This window comes from Penicillium antarcticum (genome assembly GCF_028974205.1).
Source record: "Penicillium antarcticum strain IBT 31339 chromosome Unknown utg000004l_segment0_segment0, whole genome shotgun sequence".
NCBI lineage: Eukaryota > Fungi > Ascomycota > Eurotiomycetes > Eurotiales > Aspergillaceae > Penicillium > Penicillium antarcticum.
Window position 1 is genome coordinate 638,859 of NW_026695302.1, and position 20,724 is coordinate 659,582.

At 50.7% G+C, this 20,724-nt stretch overlaps 5 protein-coding genes across 5 annotated transcripts; 3 read left to right on the top strand and 2 right to left on the bottom strand.

Annotated features, from left to right (window-relative positions):
- Nucleotides 1–270: 270 nt before the first annotated feature.
- N7508_004209 (uncharacterized protein) lies at nt 271–495 on the bottom strand (the record flags this gene model as incomplete). Its single annotated transcript, XM_058462275.1, has 1 exon — nt 271–495. The coding sequence occupies one exon, from the start codon at nt 493–495 to the stop codon at nt 271–273; it is 225 nt and encodes a 74-aa protein (XP_058320900.1).
- A 560-nt stretch (nt 496–1,055) lies between these two features.
- Nucleotides 1,056–2,249, bottom strand: N7508_004210 (nucleolar and coiled-body phosphoprotein 1 family protein; the record flags this gene model as incomplete). The annotated part of the gene is made up of 2 exons (XM_058462276.1): nt 1,056–2,162; nt 2,217–2,249. The coding sequence occupies 2 exons, from the start codon at nt 2,247–2,249 to the stop codon at nt 1,056–1,058; spliced, it is 1,140 nt and encodes a 379-aa protein (XP_058320901.1).
- A 754-nt stretch (nt 2,250–3,003) lies between these two features.
- N7508_004211 (GTP-Rho binding exocyst subunit SEC3) lies at nt 3,004–7,613 on the top strand (the record flags this gene model as incomplete). The annotated part of the gene is made up of 3 exons (XM_058462277.1): nt 3,004–3,163; nt 3,365–5,526; nt 5,583–7,613. 3 exons carry the CDS (start codon nt 3,004–3,006, stop codon nt 7,611–7,613), a joined length of 4,353 nt encoding a protein of 1,450 aa, XP_058320902.1.
- A 1,057-nt stretch (nt 7,614–8,670) lies between these two features.
- On the top strand, nt 8,671–10,045 carry N7508_004212 (aromatic ring-hydroxylating oxygenase subunit alpha; the record flags this gene model as incomplete). The annotated part of the gene is made up of 4 exons (XM_058462278.1): nt 8,671–9,063; nt 9,139–9,354; nt 9,399–9,829; nt 9,877–10,045. 4 exons carry the CDS (start codon nt 8,671–8,673, stop codon nt 10,043–10,045), a joined length of 1,209 nt encoding a protein of 402 aa, XP_058320903.1.
- A 1,179-nt stretch (nt 10,046–11,224) lies between these two features.
- N7508_004213 (guanine nucleotide exchange factor DCK1) lies at nt 11,225–19,900 on the top strand (the record flags this gene model as incomplete). The annotated part of the gene is made up of 3 exons (XM_058462279.1): nt 11,225–17,646; nt 18,426–18,876; nt 18,977–19,900. 3 exons carry the CDS (start codon nt 11,225–11,227, stop codon nt 19,898–19,900), a joined length of 7,797 nt encoding a protein of 2,598 aa, XP_058320904.1.
- Between the last annotated feature and the right edge of the window lie 824 nt (nt 19,901–20,724).

Below are 20,724 nucleotides of genomic sequence, written 5' to 3' on the forward strand. Positions count from 1 at the left end.
TTCGAGACTTTGCCCTGTGACGCATGAGTTAACCTTCAAACCCCTGTGCAGGCCTGTATACCATCATCACCGTCCAGTGCGACAGCTAGTAATACGTTCCCTACCGCGAGTAGTCAGCTATCACAGCCTGTCAACAACCGTGACAAAATTCACAAACTGGACAATATGAAGCCAAAGCACGAGAATAATATAAAGGAATATTAGAATATGTCGAATCATGATGACAGACCACAGCTGCTGCACGAGCTGCACGCCATAAGGCGTCAGCTGTCACAAGAAATCATTCTTGGATTTCGTGAAGTGCACGACGAGCAGCAGAGGCTTGACAAGGAAATACAGGAGGCCAGGAGGATCCAAAAGAGATATTTGCAGCCGACGTTTGATGCTCGTGCTGCTGCCCTGGAGCGGTGTGAGAAGCGGATAGACAAGGATAGACGAAGACAGGGGAGGAAGACAGATGATGAAGACGGAAACGACTGAAACCTTGCCGTCCATGGTAATAAAGATTTAACGGTATACGTTAAAGGGGATAGCTATGGGGTGCAGCTTGAAATCTGATGTGTCTGTTTTGGGTTTCTTTGATATGCACGTACTCTGTACACTGTACGTGGAGTTTGCTAAGGCTGGACGAATTGAGTGAATGCATATATAGATATGTATATACAGATATACTCGGAAGCCAGAAGAGAAGGGTTGAAGAGAGAAAAAGATCCCAAACTTTTGATTGTAAGCTAAATGAGCAAAAGAATTTGGGCCCAACAGCCTTCTCCGTAGCTCCATGTGCGCCGTGCTGAGTGAATTCGGAAAAAAGTATCAAGGGGAAAATACGCGTGTGGTATATGAAAATCTATCTCCAGCGGTCTCCACCGCAGCAAGCGTTGGTTTTGGTGGGCTCTGCGCAACGCAGTGACCAAGTAAAAACGAAGTTCTCTCCAAGACAGAAGCCAGGCTGGGGGGATTCCTTCATAGAATTGGTGGTAGAATTTCTGAGGACTGTAGATAAACCAAGGATTATGGCATAGCGAATGCAATGTATGAAGCGAGGAACCAGTCGGTTAGTCGTCGAACTTGAAAGACTTGCCGCCAGTGATATCAATGGGGCCGCCGCGGTAGGAACCACGCTTCTTCTTGTTCTTTTCCTTGGTGAAGCCCTTGCCGCGGGTCACGGAGAGATCGGCAAACGCGCGGTCTGCGTATGCGTACGACATGTAGTCGTTGGAGGGGTGGTCGTGGGGCAGCTCACTGAGCAGGGCAAGGGGGGTAGGGCGGGCTCCGGTGTGCTTCTTCTTGCCTTGGCCGTTGAAAGGAGCAGGGCTGGCGCTGGAAGAGGGGGCCTCGAACGTAACGGTCTTCTCCACAACAACGGGTGCAGCTTCGAGGGTGTTGCTGGTGTCGGATGAAGAGTCGGAGTCGGAGTCGGAGTCAGATTCGGGGAGGGGAGTCTTCTTTGCAGCCTTCAATGCCACCTTGGACTTCTTCTCATCTTCCGAGTCGGAAGAATCAGAGTCGGAGGAGGAGGAGTCGGAAGAGCTGGAGGAATCAGACTCGGAGCTGGAGGATTCCGAGGAAGAGGAAGAGTCCGAAGAAGAAGAGGAAGCTGAATCGGACGAGGAATCAGACGAAGGCGAAGACGAAGAGGAAGAGGAATCTTCCTTGGTGGCCTTCTTGGGTGACTCCTTGGGGGAAACCTTGGCCTTCTTAGCCTTGGGGCTGTCATCTTCAGACTCCGAAGATGGGTCGGAAGAGGAGCTGCTAGACTCGCTGCTGGACTCGGCCTTGCGCTTCACGCCGGAGGTCTTCTTGGCAGGGACGGGGGCCACGGGGGACTTGTCGTCGTCCTCATCGTCGGCGTCACTGTCAGAACTGGAGCTGTCCGAGCTGGAGCTATCCGAGCTGGAAGAGGAAGAGGAAGAAGAGGAAGAAGAGGAAGACTTGGCATCTCCCATCTCAACGTCCGACTCCTCGGAGCTGGTAGAGGCAGCCTTCACGGCAGAGGCCTGGAAAAGGTCGAGAAGGGAGGAAACATTCTTGTTGTCACTCTTGTTGCCCGACTGGCTCAATTCCTTGGTGAAAGTGGCGGCGGTCTGAGGAAAGTTCTCGGCGAGGAAAGCAGCAACGGAGGCGATCAGTTGGGGAGGAATTGTGTTTGCGCTCTTAGGAGTCTGTGGAATGCACTGTCAGACCGATTCTACAAATTGTTCGAGCAAGCAACATACCTTGGCCGAAGCCTTGGAGGAGATTTTAGCCATAATGACAGGATACCGGATCAACACAAAGGAAGAAAAGGTCAAACGGAGGACTATATAAGACGAACTTTGGCCAGGAACCAAAAAAAAAGAGAAAAAAGAAAAAAAGTGTAGGAGGCGGTGAGGAATACCGTCACGGTGATTGGGGCATTGAGGGCGGTAAAAGTCTAGCCTTTCACGTGGATCGAGCGAGGACTATACAAAGAGATCTCGGAGAGAGCATTGCGAATAAATTGGTTGACTTCTATTTGTTGAATGGGGAAAGAAAAGATTGTGCCATTGGAAAGATTCTGGACTGAGAAATATTTTAGAAATAGAGGCCAGGTCAAGTGCACAAACACGTCAACCTGAAAATTTAGGCCAACGTGCAGCAGATAGACTGCCTCGGGAACCTACATGTAACGTCAGTCTGAGATAACTAATTGAAGAGAAATTGATATTTTTATATTACTCCCATTGAAGTCCCAGCCTGCGAGGTTGCATACCTGAGGTTGGGCAACGCCGGATCAACTCGATTACCCGCTCCAAGCTCTCCGCCCTACAGTGCCCACCCAAACAGATGAGCTACTGTCTCGCATTACCCCAGAGCGGCCACTACGAGTGCTTTTTACTTTGTTTTACTTCACTGACTCACCTGCATCGTCACTTGGTGGATATCAATTCCCTCCGCGCGTGGTGTGGATCCCGACCCTCCGGACCATGTCCCCTTGATCTCGACATTACCCAGCAGTGAGCTCCGTGTCCCTCCAACGACGCAATGAACGGCCGAGACCGTCCCCGCGGACCTCCGCCAAATCGCGGGCCTGATCCGCGTGCAAGCCCGAGCGATAGCAACCTATCCAAAGCGGACCATTTCGACGACGAGAAGAAGCGCATCATCCATAGTTGCTATGCGAAGAAGGACGCCGACGGCACTTGTACGTATCCCGTGAACCGACTCATTGGTCTGGTCAACACATCCCTGGCTCTAGCGCGGAGCTGCTTAGGTGACACATGGCGAAAGTGACGTACAATTCGTCTGGACAAGTCGTATTGCCGCTCAGCATGCCCCGATGACATCTATCCTACCAGGCCGCCGACTTTGGCCCTTGGACTACTGCTGATTCCTCTACTTACAGTGGTCGAGTCCTACATTACACACGTCCGCATCATCGAAGATGCAGCGCACCCCTCCAGTCCTTCCCCGCCAAATGCATCACCCGAGAACAAGAAACCCCGTGTCATTATCGTTTCGGTGCGACGGTCAGGCCGGGTTCGCATGCACAAAGCCCGTGAGAATAACGATGGATCTTTTTCAATTGGAAAGACCTGGATGCTCGACGACTTGACGGCAATTCAATCATTCTCCGCATTCGTCCCCCAATCACCAACAGAACAACAACAAAAAGAATGGGCTGGACACGTTGGATTCACCGTCACGATAGGAAAGCCCTACTACTGGCATGCCAGGACATCTAAAGAAAAGGAGTTTTTCATTGGGAGCTTGGTCAAGATCTTCAAGAAATACACGAACGGAAGAGTTCCTAACCTCATCGGCTTCGATGAAAGAGAGCGCCAACAGCTGTTAGGCCCAGGACTACCTGGACCCTCCGGGCCGTCGAGTGGACCCCCGTCAAGAGGAGCTGGGGCAAGCCCTGCGGAGAGTGCGGTGCCACCTTCACTACAACCGTCATACCGAGGTCGTGATCCTGGTCGCGATGCACCGCGAGAACCACCCCGGAGGAAGGCTTCCGAAGACCCCATCCTTCGTGCACAAAAGAGCCGCGAGCAGATGTCCCGGCCATCCACAGGTTCTCGACCATCTACCGGCCATGGAAAATCGGCGCCATCACCATTCGATCTGCCCAAAGCGACTCCTTCGGGGACTCAAGAGTTGCAACCTCCGCCACGAGCAACCGAGCGTATCGCCTCGGAAGCGAAGAGCAAAGACACCCCTCCCAATTCTAGCCACAGTGGTATTCCAGATTCACTCCGGCCAGCTTCCGCTCGTAGTCAGGATCACGGACCCAAGCCTCCGGCTTTTTCCGCACAAATTCCTTCAGACAAGTCCACAGAAAAGATGCGCAACTCCGATGGACTTCGTCCTATCACGCCTGCCTCTGCCGCTGACAGTCGGGATGCAGTCCCAAGCCCAAACAGCAGCTTCGGCCAAAGATCACCACAACGCGATGGTGGCGATAAACCGTCTCCATTGAACCAACCGCCCTTGCCTCAAGAAAGGAGTGTGCCAGAGAGCCTCTCAGTTGCGGGCCAAACAGAGTCGCGGGAAGCCTCATACTCACCTGGAATTGAGGGATTGGCCGCAGAGCCTGCCGCTTTATACGCTGCCAATATGGCATCAGAGGAGCCTCAACCAGCTCAGCCCATTGAGTCTGCCAAGGAAGTTAAGTCTGCTGAAACGACGCCAGCAGTAACCTCTCCTGCAGTAACATCTCCCATAGAGGAACCCTCGTCTGAACCTACTTCAGCTTCGGTGGGAGAATCTGGAGAGCTTGAGCCACACCGTCCAGGCCTGGGTCCCATGATCAAGAAAAAGCCAGGCAAAGACATTGCAGGTGCATTCAAAAAGGCCGCAAATGCCTACGGTGGCTTCAAACCTAGACCTGGTGGTGCTGGTGAGCGACTGCTGGCAGCCGCAAAGAAGTCACAAGCGGAGGAAGCCGGTCCTGATGGTATTACTGGCGTCGTTCCAGCTCCTTCACTTACCAGATCTGCGACTGATCCTCCCCAAAGCCCAGTGGCAGAGAAGTCGGAGACGTCTGACAAGGATCTGCTGCAGCCACCCTCCGGGCCTGAAACACTAACCGTGGAAATCACAGAGCCTCAACTTGAGGAAACTCCAGTCGCACCTACGGTGCCCCGTGTAGAAATCCCTGACTCATCCATGACCACTCTCACGAATATTGTGCCGGTGGAGAACCGTTCGAGAACACCATCTCCATCTGGTCAAGGACGTCGCCGCAGACGCCGCGAGGACAACACGTTGAAATATTGCCAGGCCCTCGGAATCGATCCGGGTGTTCTTGATGGACGTGGTATTGACTTTGATGACATCCTTTCCGATCTCGGGTGGAACGGCCGGTTGGCCGATGAGCAGAAGATTGAGGATCTGGAAGCAGACGTTCGTCGTGAGATTGGCCGCGTCGAGGCCACCAGCTGGCTTGGAAATCTTGAGCAGCAGGAAGGAAAGGTTGAGCAACTTGCCAGCCTTATCGACAGGACTATTGAAGAGTGTGATGAGCTTGATGGTCTATTGACCCTTTACTCCCATGAGTTGAACGTAAGTCTGGATTAAACAAATTCGACCCTCATTGCGCTAACAAGGTATTATGACAGACTCTCCACGAGGACGTGGCATACATTGAAGCTCAAGGCCAAGGTCTACAAGTGCAGACAGCCAACCAGAAGCTCCTTCAGAATGAACTCCAGAACCTATTGAAAACTCTTTCGATCTCTTCGTCCGAGCTAGGGCCCCTCAAGGAGGCTTCATTGAGCAACCTTGATGGTCTCAAGGACAGCGAATACGCTCTCTCGATCTTGTACAAGGCCATGCTCATGATCGACTCGGACATTGGTCAGAACAAGAAGCGTCAGGTAGACTCCAGCGTTGGTGTCTATGCCGATACTGAGATTGGTCAGATGCGTGCCATCAAACAAAAGAAGGAAGAGTACCGCTCCACTGCCTTGGTGTTCCTGCAGCGCTTAAAGCAATTCATGGCTATGGCCTTCAAGATGGCCGAACAAAAGCGAGCTGATGCAGCGGCTAACGGTGCCAAGGATACGTTGAAGCTTGACACTATCGCGCGTGGCCAATTCCGTCAAGAGATTTGGCGGTACAATGCACTGATGCTTTTCGCTAAAGAGGTTAGCATGGCAGAATGGCATGGTCTGGTCAATCTCTATGAGCAACAGTCCAAGCCCTCGTATCAGGGTGACTTCCGGGATAACAATCTCGCTTGGAAGAAAACCGCTCGCAAGCCCACTGGAGATGAGCAGGAACTTCTCTTTACCCACCAAGAGAAGGAGAAGGAAACTGAGGGTCTCACCATGGCCGCACGGAAACTGACCGTACGACGAGGCAAGACAGTACGAGCCGCTGCTGGCCTTCGACTGGCTTCCGGGGAGAAGAAGCAAGGCAGAGTTGAGCCTTGTGAGGCCTTCTCGGGTACATTGCGTGAGACCTTGAAAATGATGGCCCAGGAACAGAACTTTGTTGTTCAATTCTTCCACCTCGATTCTCTTTCCAGTGCGGAATTCTCTGATCTGGTCTCATCATCAATTCCGGAATGCCGAACGATCCCCGACTTCTCTGTCAGCCAGTCGCACGACCCCGATCGCGGTATGGCGAAACGAGTGGAGCAGATCATGGATGAGATTTACTCCTTCTGGCCCAATGACATGCAGAGCCTCGTGGATTGGGCGATGCAGGCTGATCCCCTCCAAGGAATCGGTATCCTATATGCTTTGGAGACCGCCATGGTCGAGTTTGATGACACGAATCAAGAGTTCATCCTCCACTCCCTACAAAAGATGCACTCCCGCCTAATGGGTCTATTCAACCGCTTCGTCGACGAACAGATTCGCGGCATCGAAGACACCAAAGTCAAGGTGAACAAGAGAAAGGGCGTAATCTCTTTCATGCGAGTATTCCCCAACTTCTCCAACGCAGTGGAAACAATGCTCTCAGGCCCATCGGGCGACATGGTCGACATCCGCGTCAGCGTCAACGACGCCTACGACCGCATCAACCGCGCAATGTGGGAATCCCTCAAATTCATCGCAAAGGAAGCACCCGGCCAACCACCCGCCGTGGCAGCAGGTGCCGGAGACCCGGAAGATAAAGAAGTCTTAAACTACCACATCCTCCTAATCGAAAATATGAACCACTACGTCGAGGAAGTCGACGTCCACAACATCCCCTCCCTGGAACGCTGGACAGACCGCGCCCACCAAGACTTCCAAGAGCACATGAAGCTCTACCTCGACTCCGTCATCCACCGCCCGCTAGGCAAGCTCATCGACTTTGTCCAGTCGATCGAAAACCTCCTCGCTGCCGGTGGTAATCCCACCGACATCGCTGCCCGCGCTAGTCATTCTCGCATGGTGGCTAAGAAGGTTCTCTCCTCGTATGACAACAAGGAAATCAAGCGTGGTATTGAGATGCTGCGCAAGCGTGTTGAGAAGCACTTTGGTGATGCTGATGATCCTGGTCTCAGCCGTAGTCTCGTCCTAAAGGTTCTGCGTGCTTGCGAGCAGCGCTATGAGAATGCTTATGACCGGACGCGTCGTATCATTGATACTGTCTACGAAGGTCAATTGGATCTAGATTGGCGGAAGGATGAGACGCTTAGCATGTTCCGGAAATAGGTGGTGAACTGTGATATTCTTCTTTGATTTCTTTATTTTTTCTTCTTTCTATAACCCGGTTCTGGGTTTTTGTCATGGCGAGTGGGGCTTGGGGTTTGGTTTGTATACATAGCGCATATATCAAGACAATGTCAAGCAATTCTTGACTTTTATCTTTAGAATTGGATTAGGGTTCGTTTAAGCTCAGTGCCTTACTAGCCTTTGGATATGAAGCATTTGGACTATTTCATCAGCTGGGCTACTCATTCACGTAAACGTATATCCCTCCAAAGAAGGTCTAAATCTGGTAAAAGTAATACTGGGATCCCTATTACATATTCAGCCGTGGGTTTGTATTACAACAGGGGTCGTGAATCGGTTTACACCGCTATGGAATATCAGGCGATCCTTATAAGAGATCATCAAACCGAGTGTACCATTTCATGCGTTATTGATGCCCTAATTTAGCTGCTCTTTTCCACCCCTTTTTTTCGCCTCGCTTTGAGTGATTCAGGTGAACAAATTAGATCATTCGTATATCTGAAGCTACTGTGACACCTTATTGCGTGGAGTGGATTGATATTGAGAAACCAACGGACAAGGGTGATTTTATGTAAATACGACAAGAATCTTTAAGTCCTCTTACCTGCTGCCTGATCAATTCACATTCTTAACCCACGTTGAGATATACTTGGAAATGAGCAAAAGAAGGTAATAAAAGGGTGGCCGGAAGATTGGTGAACGTAGGTCAATATCAAGTCAATTTTGGATCTTTGCCTTTTGTCAATTCTGTGCTCATTTCTCTATTTTCTCTTCTCTATTATTATCAATAAGCCGTGCTATATTGATTTCCAACCCCTTGGATCGGCTGGAATATCGGGTCACAAGAGCGTCGTCAGAAAGGTTGCCGGTGGAACCACCCGAATCGATTTCCACGCATCCAGCTAAACTTGCACACGAGAGGAGTACTCATTCCACATTTTCCATGAAGCCTTCTGGTATGACATTCAAAACATACTCACTTCCATTCTTCACCCTTTTATCCCCACCACGGGCACAAGAAATCTGCATAGCGGACATGAATCGTCCTTTCTCCTTTGGCAAACAAGATATTGCTGTTGCAAATAGTAGCACCGCAAGAAATATGGAGACTCGGGCCCTTCCCGCACAGTGGTATCGTTCTCCAGCTCTTTACTCTCTTGAACGGCGAGCAATCTTCTCCAAGAAATGGATCTTCGAGACACGCTTCCTCAATGCGGGTGATTACGTGCAGTATACAGTCGCTGTATATAACCTTTTAGTTTTCAAGTATCGCAAAAGCACCATTCGGGCGTTCCCTACCGTTTGTCGCCATCGGGCGTATCCTGTTATGGAAACGGAGTGCGACACGGCAAACATCATGGCCTGCAAATATCACAGCGAGTTCGGTACCAACACAGAACGCGGCTGTGCTAATATATCCAGGATAGTCGTATGATCTGGGTGGTAAACTTGCCAAAATACCGAAATATCAAGACATCGACTGGTTTAACAAAAACACAAATAGATTGTTTCTATCCACATCCATGTCGATAAGCTAGGTTTTATCTGGGTGAACTTGGAAACTCCGACCAAAAGTACTTTCTCATGGGAGGAAGACACTAGTGGTGATGACCAGCAGCCATGCTTACAGCACTTCAACATGTCGGAATATCGCTTCGGTCATCAATGGAGTATGATGGGCGATTACAACTGGAAGACACTCGCTGACAACTACAACGAAGTATGTCTCTTGTAAAACAGTGGTAACAAATCTAAACGCATTAGTGCTATCACTGTCCCACTGGTCATCCAGGGGTAAATGCCGTCTCAGACCTTTCAAGCTATCACGTCGAGGTGAAACGCGGGATCATCGAGCATTACAACATAAAAAAGGAAGACACGACGGGATTTGATATCAACGGCTCGTTCTATTTCCCTAATGCCTCCATTGCTATCTCATATGTCTCCTATCCGCTTCACATGAGCATTGCTGATTGGGTTTCCAACAGGCCAATCTTTTTTTACATGATGAGATGTATACCCGTCTCAGAATCTCAAACTCTCATGGAGTATGAGGCGTATCGGCACAAAGATGCACCAGAAGCTAAATTTACAAACTTAGTAATTTCTTCAAACAGGTCGTTTGCAATGCGGCATAGAAAAACCTCAACGCGGGCATCTTCACCAACGGATAGGTACATCCTATTGCGGAGAAGGTATGTCGTGATGATCCCTCACAATGTGGAATGCTTTAAATTACAAGCAAAAATGGACCTTTATACTTCCAGAAGCTAGTTCGAGACTTGGCTTTAAGCATCGGCTGGAGGAAGAAGAGGCTGGTCAGGAAATTTGGCCAGCAGTACCTCGACATTTCGAGACATCAAAAGTTGATGAGATATTCAAATTCTGTCAGGGGCTTGGCTGTGTATTAGATAAGTCTTTAGCCTGGTAGTCTTAGATGTTCATTCATGTTGTGTTTCTTCAATTTGATGCTTGTTCAGCACCTACGAGAAGAGAGGGAGGCAGATGAAGCTACGATATTACGCCCTAAGCACTCTTCAATCATGATCAATAATTTTATTTGATTGCGATTGCTTGTTCGCAAGACCTGCTCGTGGACTTGGTACGTGTCTGAAGTGGCTGAGTGTTTAAAGTGTCACTATTGGCTTACTGCAGGTATACATCACACCCACAGCAGCCACAATATTGATAGTGCTATCATTGGTGTTTCGAGTCCTTGACTGAATATCATGAAGCCCCACCATCTCTTAAAATGCTAATATTCTAGTGGCGGTATTTGAAAGTGGCCTATAAAGCAAGCGATGGCATATGGTCTGTATCCACTCCCAAGCGTGATGCATTTTATGAGCTTCTTATATATACGTATTACTAGCAAGCTGCCTTTCTATCTTATCGTTCTACCGGGAAGGTATAGTTATATATGCGTAACGGAATTTCTATAAATCGATGTGGGTATACATCATGTGACCTATTGCCTAAGGCAAACCAACCTTAATTTACTTAGAATCTCAACAATGAACTCCTGGGCAATGCGATAATCCCAGACCTTGATGGTTTGAAAAGCGAACGGAACCAAACTCTCCTTCTCTACTACCCAACTGCTCAGTCGCTCATTTATCACACAGTAAGTCGCTTCCCCACGGTTCTCGCCAAGGGGGGTCTCCACCGATATTCAAGGGGGGGCACGGATCTCAAATGCGACACGCCGGACCCCGTCTCTCCATTGCGACCTCTTTTGTCTCTGTGTCCCCTCCGGTTTCTTTCCGAGCACTGGACCCCTCCGGAGTCTCGTTGATTGGCCCTTGTGCACCTCCTAATGAAACTTCAGATCGTTGTCGCATAACATTCTTTCCACATTCCTCTCGTTTCTCCCTAGACCGCCCATTCCTGTCTTTTCTCCCTAGACCCGACGATCTGGAACCCTCCACTGCATGTCGCGTGTGATTGAGCCGATTGACTCGAACGAACATTCCTCGAACTGAACATCTCCTTCGACCGAAACCTTACGATCGGATTGCCGCATCTGTGGGGACTGGCACGCCAGAGCCCCTCTCGAGCTTCTCTCGCGTGTGGACTAGAATACCACAGCCATGCCCTGGCGGCCGCTGCCTCGAATCGCCTTTGCTGTCGCTATATACCCCTTTCAGCCTTCCTCCCCGGCCGACCTACCATTGGAACTTGGCGATGAGTTGTACATAATTGAACAGGGTGGAGTGGACGGCGAATGGTGCCGAGGATACCTCGTTGCTCCGCCGTCATTGTTGGCGGGATTGACAAGCACCAAAGGCCAGACTCTCGAAGCTCGCGTATTCTCTGGTATCTTCCCGCGGAACTGCGTCGAGATTCGGGAAGTGCTCGGTGACGGCGATGGGCAGAAAGCGATGCTCAATGGTGATCGAAAGAGCATCGACCAATTGACCTTGGCTGGGCTTGAAGGAGACTTCATGTCCCGGAACAGTCTGGTTTACTCTGAGTCGTACATGGGTACCGAGGTATCGGATGCCGTGTTTGCGAAAAAGGGGAAACCCTCCCACATTGTCATTCACAAGACCGACGAGCGAGACTTATCCAGTCCGCGGTCTGTACAAACATGGCGCTCTGGTTCCATCCCGCATACCCCCGTATCCTTTTCTCCACGAGACCCGGACGCACCCAAGCCAGCTGCTCCAGTTCCGATGTTAAAAATCGGCGACGAGACCCCAACTTCCCTCACAGAGCCGTTGGTTGATGAGATCGCGTCATGTTTACGCGAATGGCATTCGACGAATTTGCATGAACTCCTTCTGGCCCGGCAGTATCATGTGTTGGAGGAAATGTCCACCATTGTACAGGAGCTAGATTTCGCGAGGCGCCAATTACTACACAACGTTTTAACCTGCCAGGAGAAGGAAGCTTTACGGGATGAGACTGTCTGGAAACTGGTCAAAGCCAACAAAATGCTCAGCGGAGATGTTATTGTGCGGGATCCCGAGCAGCGAGGCCGCTTGCTAACAGGCGAGGACTCTGCCATTCAACTTGCGAAGCTGCAGTCAGAGATGAGCATGCTGGACTCCCGTCCTACCTCAACTTCCGATGCCACAGCGCTTCACCATTTACTACTGGATATTAATGCGGTATCAGGCAATGCCCCGGGGCCTGTGACTGTGGGAATCCAGCTTTTTTCGCGTACAGACTCTGGTGTATTGAGCCCCTTGTCTGAGATCTTTAGTCTAGAGATTCCGTCTCCCGACAAGTTTATCAACATGAGTCAAAGCTGTAAACTGAAGACTCTTTTCACCGACTTGGCCGCCACAGATATCGGAGACGGATCTGCCAATGGGCGCCAACTCTATCTAGTTGTTACAGTCCGTGCTCCAGAGACACGGTCCACAGCTGACACACTCCCTGTATCAAGATCCTCGATTTCACGCGAAACCCCGGCCCCAACCAAGGCCGCAGGAGCCAGTGGCATTCAGCCATCAGTCAAGGGCAGCCTGAAAACCCGGCGCAGCATGATGTGGACACCAAAGACTCGCGGACCAAGCCTAGATCAGTCAAGTCCCGCTAGTCAAGGACTTCCCAGACAATCAAGCAGCTCGTCCAACATTAAAGAGCAACCTACTGCTCAGACTACCCTATCAAAGGAGATCTTGGCGATCCGCACCGTTGGCATTGGGATCTTGGAGATCTCGCCGATCCTTCGGCAAGATCGAGATGCGGAGCAGGTGATCAACATTTGGTCTCCGCGTCAAAATGGTGAAGACGGCGAGGGATTGACAGAAGGGTTTGACAAGTTGATTCGAACACTGCTTCCCAGCCCCACCGGCCGGTATGTGCGTTGCGATCCTGCTGCGCGTCTGCATCTTCATCTGCATCCTTTCATCAGCAGTGACCCCGATGCTCTGATCCGTCAGAACCCTACGATTCTGCATGATGTTGTGCAGACACAGCGTATTGGGTTCTCTAAGGCTCCTACACGGCCGCGGTCCGACATCTACGTCACTCTCTCACAGGCTGTATTCCCCACAGATGCACTCCTGTCCCATCCGCAGGCTGGTCAAATTCCTCTTCAGGCGGCAACAGGTCTCCATAACCTTCAACTGACCCTTGAGGTCCGTGATACCAAGGGAGCACGCATCGACAAATGCGTGTACCCTTCGTCTGCCAATACCTGTAATACGGCATGGCGCACCACAATCGCCCAGAGAGGCACTCCCTGGAACCAGACCATCCGTCTTAAGATTCCCACAGAGCAGATTCCAGGCTCTCATATCGTAATGAGTGTTGCCGATGCACCCGAGTTCCCTTTTGCTCTTGCTTGGATGCCCCTTTGGGACCAGCAGGCTTTCATCAGGGACGGTCGTCATTCTCTCCTATTGCATGCCTATGATAAGCAAACTTCCAGCATCGAGAATGGAAAGGGTGCTTATCTGAATCTCCCTTGGAGTGCGCTCGGCAAGAATGAATCTGCTAAGGATGAAGATGTGACCGGTCCATTGGCCACCCTTCACCTTGAGACTCACCTGTGCAGCACCGAGTACTCACAGGACCAAGTAATCCTGAGTCTACTGAACTGGCGTGAACGCCCTGTGGACGAGGTCTTAGATACACTCAAGCGATTGCTATTTGTTCCCGAGATCGAAATCGTGAAGCAGCTCAGCGGTGTCTTTGACGCGTTGTTCGGAATCCTGGTGGAGAATGCCGGAAACGAGGAGTACGAGAATTTGATTTTCAACAACGTGGTCACTGTCCTGGGTATTGTTCACGATCGACGATTCAACCTCGGTCCGCTGGTCGACCACTACGCCGATAACCAATTCAACTTCCCATTCGCTACCCCATGCCTCATCCGAAGCTACCTGCGCCTTCTAAATGTAGGCACCGACGGCCAGCAGTCTCGCAATCTTCGCGCTGCATTCAAGGTCGGACGCCATATCCTGAAGTTTATTATCAAGGCTCGTGAGCAGCAAAAGGCTAAGGAAGAAGGCATCGGTATCACCACAGTGCAGTCTACCTTCAACCGAGACATGCACACAATCTTCAAGTCTCTTGAAACCTTGATGAAGAATTCCTCGCCGGCATTGGTGGGCAGCAAGACACTGGTGGTCCAGCACTTTCACACCTGGCTGCCCGAGTTGTCCAAGGTCCTGGGCAAGGATGAAATGATTATGATGGCTTTGAGTTTCATGGATTCGTGCAAGGATGTAACGGGCATGTTGATTCTCTACAAGCTGGTTCTGATCCAGAATTACACCCAGTTCGAGCTTTTCGCCTCGGGTGCGGAGAGACAGACTTTGATCTCCAGCTGTATTGGCTGGTTAGCTCCGTACTGGGGTGCTACTGCGACTGTCTCGGACCTGTATCGTGATCAGGTTCGATTGAGCAGTTCGATTGTTGCTCAATTGCTCAGTCAACCGGAGCCTCAGCTCTACGGTTTCATGCCCAGTATAGTTGCCTCGTACTGTGCTATCTCAGCTGAAGGAGTTGATGAGACAGAATACCTGTCCTTGCTTTTCAGCAAGGCATTCCCATTCCAGATGAAGACAGCCAAGACTCCTCAAAGCTTTGACGAATCTTTGGTGGAGTTGTCTGCCCTCATGGCTGCTATTGCCAAGATCGTGTCTCCCAAACTTCCCGCCTTGAAAGATCTAGAGCTTGCAACATTCGTGGCGCAGACTTTCGAGGCTCACAACTCTATCCTCGATTGCGAGGCGTACCCCGAGACCTGGTTCAGTATTCATGTGTACAACCACCGTGCGACCATCAAAAGTCTTGAACATATTGCTGTTTTGCTAATTGAGAGACTCCTCCCGGCACCTGATGATGCCGATACATTCGACACCAAGGTGTGGGAGTCATTTTTCACAACATTGCTGAAAGTGATCTCCAGTGATGTTCTTGCTCTGGAGACATTCCCCGAGCAGAAGCGACGGGCTGTTTGGAAAATTGCTGGTGATGTGCGCGAGCAAGGCGCTGATCTCCTACAATCTACCTGGGAAGCCATTGGCTGGGAGACCACAGACGATGAGAGAGAACGCTTCAACCTGAAGCGTCTCGGTGGATACCAGGTGCAGTATGTTCCTGGCCTGGTTCCGCCTATCATTGGTCTGTGTCTCAGTGTTCACGAGGGCCTGCGACATGTTGCTGTTCAGATTCTCCAGACTATGATTCTCAGCGAATGGGATCTAAACCAGGATATCTCAATCATTGAAACTGAGATCATCTCGAGTCTGGATACCTTGTTCAAATCCAAGCACATGAATGAAAGCGTTAGTCAGAAGATCTTCATTGGCGAGCTGCTAGATCTCTTCGAGAATGAGACCATCGCCGATGAACTGCTGTCGAATGCTGTCAAGAGTCTTGTTGGGACTGTCGACGAACTTCTAGATCTTTTGGTTGCTTCTCAGAGCGGCGCTTCAACTCAGAGTCTCCACGCTCTGAAGTTGATGGAGTACATGAAGGACATGGGTCGTGAGGATATCTTCATTCGCTACGTCCACGAATTAGCCGAAGCGCAAGCCGCCGCAGGCAACTTCACCGAAGCTGGTCTAGCTCTTCAATTCCACGCAGATCTCTACGAATGGGACCTCAACAAGGCCCTGCCAGAACTCCTCACTCCTGAGTTCCCAGCTCAAAGCGCCTTCGATCGCAGAGAAGCACTGTACTTCTCCGTAATCCAGCACTTCGAGAACGCCATGGCCTGGGCCCCCGCTCTGGCATGCTACAAGGAACTGGCCGCCCACTACGAGCACACAACAATGGACTTTGCCAAATTGTCCCGAGCCCAGAGCTCCATGGCTCGGATCTACGACTTCATCGCCAAAGGCGGCAAGCAATTCCCACGGTACTTCCGTGTGGCCTACAAGGGTCTCGGATTCCCTCCCAGCCTGCGCGATAAGGAGTTCATCTTTGAGGGCTCACCAACAGAACGCATGGCCTCGTTCGTGGACCGCATGCAGCGCGAACACCCTACTGCGCAGATTACATCTGCTAGCGAAATCCCTGATTACGAAGGCCAGTTCTTGCAGATCAGTGCTGTCAGCGCTTACCGTGACGTGACACACCCTGTCTACCAACGGCCCAAGGTGCCGCACTCTGTGCGTGAACACTTGCTCGTCTCGGATCCTTCTAGATTCTCGGCTACGTTGCGCCGACACACGAGTAGCTCGGATGTTCGCGAGCAGTACGTTGAGAAGTTCATCTTTACTGTTTCCGATCCTTTCCCCAATATTCTTCGGCGCAGTGAGATTATCGCTTCGGAGGAGGTTGCTCTGTCTCCCTTGCAGACTGCTATCGAGCGGACATGGCGGAAGACACAGGAGCTACAGCTTCTCGAGCGTCGGGCTGCTTCTGGTGAGGACTCTTCGTTGTCTAATCTGACCGAGGCTCTTGAGCAATTGCTGGAGAATCGGTCGTCTACTTCGAACTGTGTGGCCTTGTATCGCCAGTTCCTTTCTGATGCTGAAATGGCGAGGGAGAGACTTCTGGAGGAAGTGGATGAAGATGCTTCGGTTGCAGAGGTAGTGCCGGATGCTGCAGACCCCATGGAGAATGCTCTCGTTGTAGCACTTGTTGACCACGCTCTGGCAATTAAACATGCTCTGTCTCTCTACCAGCGTCCTGCCCATCAAGCTACTCAAGCTGAACTCCTCCGTCGCTTTGAGGATGTTTTTGAGCCTGAGCTGGCTTCTTTCACCACTGCTCCGGTAGACTACTCCTCGCCTACGCCGACTCAGACAGCCCGCCAATCCTCCAACTCAAGCGAGATCCGCCGAAACCAATCTGCCCAGCGAGCCGCTAGTCCAGAGCAGGACCTGCGCGCATCCCGTGGCAAGGCCCACACGCGCAAACGTTCCGAGCGACAGTCCGTCAGTCACCGGATCAGCATCATCAATCCCTTCAAGCGATCCCACGGAGCCTCCAACTCGATCTTCACAATCCAGCAATCCGACAGCAAGGGCCAGATAGTCGACCAAGAAGAACCTGAAGACGACACGGCCACAATCCACAGCCGAACAACCAGCCACTCCCGCGGCGGCCGCAGCGAAAAACGACGCAGTTTCTTCGGCGGAGACAGGACACACAAGCACGGCTCCACCCCATCGGTCGGTGGCGCAGGCCATGACTCCCAAACCTCCCTCAAAAACAAACCGTCGCGTAATCCCTCCCGAGACACAACCGGTCAATCCCACGATGGCCGCAGCCGCGCCGACTCCCAACACCGCGGCCCAACAGCCAGCGGTGCAGCCGGCCCGGACCGCCCAGCGCCTGCTTCCAGTGGTGGTTGGTCCACCCTCCCGCCCACGCGTGATTACTCCAGGCCCGCGACCCGGGACAGTAACGTGAACTCTGTCACGCTGACGACGACGAATGGCACGGCGCCTTTGTCTCCCGTCAGCAATGGCAGTGCCAACGGGAATCACACTGGCATGCGAGACTCTGTCTTCCGGCGGTTCAGCATGCTCAAGGGGAAGGGAGTTGGTCGCAAGAATAGCCGGATGGATTTCAAAGCTAATGGCCCGCTGCAGGAGGAGTAATGATCTCTTCTCCATTCCTTTCTCTTATTTTCATCTTCTCTCCTTCTCTTCGCTTCTCCTTTCTTTTCCGATAGGACTGTTTTCATTCCCCTGAGTCCTGACCTTCCTTTTAATTCCTTGATGTGATATACTGATGTATTTTTCTTTATTCTGTCTGACTGAGATTTGTTTCCCTGGTTTTGGTGTTATGATAGATACCATGTGTGAACCTCTATATATTTCCTAATGTTACAATGTTTCAAGGATATCCCTCATATAACTTATACTCGTATAATGTTACTACGTACTCCTGCCCAAAACCAAGGTCCGTGCATACTGTGGCAGTGTATATCTTGGCATTCCGTCAGCCAATCATGTGTCCAGCCACCTTCCACAGTGGGGTTAGATCGTCCAAGCTTCCGATCATTCAGCGAAAGCTCTCCAACACATCGAGGCTGTGCTGTTCTCTCATTCACGGACTTAACTTACTTCGCTTGCGTATCCAGGGTTTCAGTGGTTTGAACCCCGCCAATTCATTTCCTTTGAAGCTTGGCTTTTCTTGAAAATAAAATGTGTGAGTGATTCCTTGGTCTCCCATCTCTCCACCACTCCTTGCCGACTTTCTGGAAAAGTCCCTATATGACCCCATAATCGTCATCACCCTTCATTCCCTGAAATCAAACCAACTATTTTATTCCATCCTTCCATCGATCGTTTATCCGTCAGGCAACGGAAAAATCCCCAACTAATAAACCCCAGCCCAAGTCAACTTCCGCTCCCACTTCCGAAGCTACAGCTTCGGACCCGGCCGCAGAATGTCATCAGGAAGTACCGGCAACGGCAACATAAACGGCCTCCGCAATCCCAGCGAGCAAGACGCACTACTGGGCTCGCATCGTGCATCCTCCTTCTCGGGTCTTGCACCACACGCGCAGACCGAGCATGGACATCATCACCACCATCCGAAGGATAATCGCATGTGGGTGGCGTGGCCTATGCACGTTGTACATTTGACATGGAAGACTCTTGTGCGCGATTATGTCAATCTGCTCCTTGTCATGGTGCCGCTGGGTATTGTGGCTGGTGCTCTTGGCTGGGATTCGACGGCTGTCTTTACCTTGAATTTCTTTGCTATTATTCCGCTTGCTTCGCTGCTTAGTTTTGCTACGGAGGAATTGGCTGCTACTATGGGGCAGGCGCTTGGTGGGTTGATGAATGCTACTTTTGGTAATGCTGTTGAGTTGATTGTGAGTTTTACCCGTTGATCCGCGCTTCGGTATCGTGGATTCGATTCATGATGGTGGGATATATATGTGTGTGAGCGCGTACTAATTGCCTCCGGTACAGGTCAGCATCATCGCTCTGAAGGATAATCAGGTCCGTGTCGTGCAAGCCAGCATGCTCGGCAGCATCCTCTCGAACATCCTCCTCGTGCTTGGCTGCTGCTTCTTCGTCGGTGGCCTGCGCTACCGCGAACAAACCTTCAACAGCACCGTTGCTTCAACCATGTCCTCCCTCATGGCCGTGGCATCCGCCTCGCTCATCATCCCGGCTACCCTCTATGCGGCTATTTCCAACGGCACAACCACTAAGCCCGGTGAGAACGCCCTCAACCCGGACGACAGTGCGCAGAAGAATATCCTCATTCTCTCGCACGGTACCTCCATCATCCTCCTCCTGATCTACGTCATGTATCTCTACTTCCAGCTGCGCTCGCACTCCGACCTCTTCGAAGAGACGAACGGTAGCGATGCCGAGAACGGTGCCCCCGAAGAAGAAGAGGAAGAAGAGCGTATCCTCAACCCCTGGGCTGCGACTGTTGCTCTCGTCGTCGTCACCGTCCTCGTTGCCATCTGCGCCGATTACCTCGTCGGCAGTATCGACAGCATGGTCCAGAAGACAGGCATGAGCAAGACATTCATTGGGTTGGTCCTTATCCCCATCGTCGGTAATGCCGCCGAGCACGTCACCGCCGTTGTCGTCGCATACAAGGATAAGATGGATCTGGCGATTGGCGTGGCAATCGGTAGCAGTTTGCAGATTGCCCTGTTCGTTACTCCTTTCCTCGTTATCTTGGGCTGGATCATGGGTATCGAGATGACATTGCATTTCCAGACCTTTGAGACGGTTGCTTTCTTTATCTCTGGGCTAGTTGTTACGCTTCTTATTCAGGATGGAAAGTCCAATTATCTTGAGGGTGGTATGTGTCTTGGCATGTACATCATTCTTGCGTTGGCTTTCTATGTCTACCCTGATAATGTTGCTACCTAAGCTGTAGGCTTGGTCCTATACTTGTCTTTTGGGTTTCTTTTTTTGGCTTTGGGATTGTGATTTTTGCTTATTTTTGTCAATTGACTTGTCTACTGACATTTGGTTTTCTTTGCGTTCTTCTGCTGTATGTACTTGTCGATCATCATCAAAATTCCATTTGTCTATATCTTTCTAGTTTTGACCCGCTGAGGTCAGAAAGGATCATTATTTGCCTTGCATATATAGACTTGTGGTGCTGAGGTGCCTCTTTGGCACTTATTGTCCAATCCGATGTCAATTGTTTTGTCCAGGGTATAGCCCTATGCTAATTCCCATGTTAGACTTGATCTGTCGAGCTCATGGACATGAGCTACGTTGATCAACAAGTGTTGGCTTCTGATCTCTCATTTGATTTATTAGATGTTATTAAGTTACTGTTTTGTATTCTTTATCTGTATAAAATGAATATTTGATGCTTCAAGTTTTAAAAACTACGCATTAAAGATGGGTTGAGGTCGTTGTTGATGTTTAATATATAATTGTTTCCTACCCCCGGTTTACTTTCAACATATGTAATTTTTTATATACATAAAGACAGGATCAAGTATTGAGCCAAACAATATCAAAGCTTGACAGCCTCGAATTACTCACATCACACACTACCCCTCCAACAATCCTGTTTCCAACACTTCTACAGTTTATGCATGACCTCACAAGGCAGTCTTGGCGATGACTAAGCACATACCGGAAATTTGCCGGAGACCGCAAACTTCACCAACAGCGCTCGATCTCGACTCACCTCGATTGCCAACAATTAAATCGAGCCAATCCTCACATCCACCACA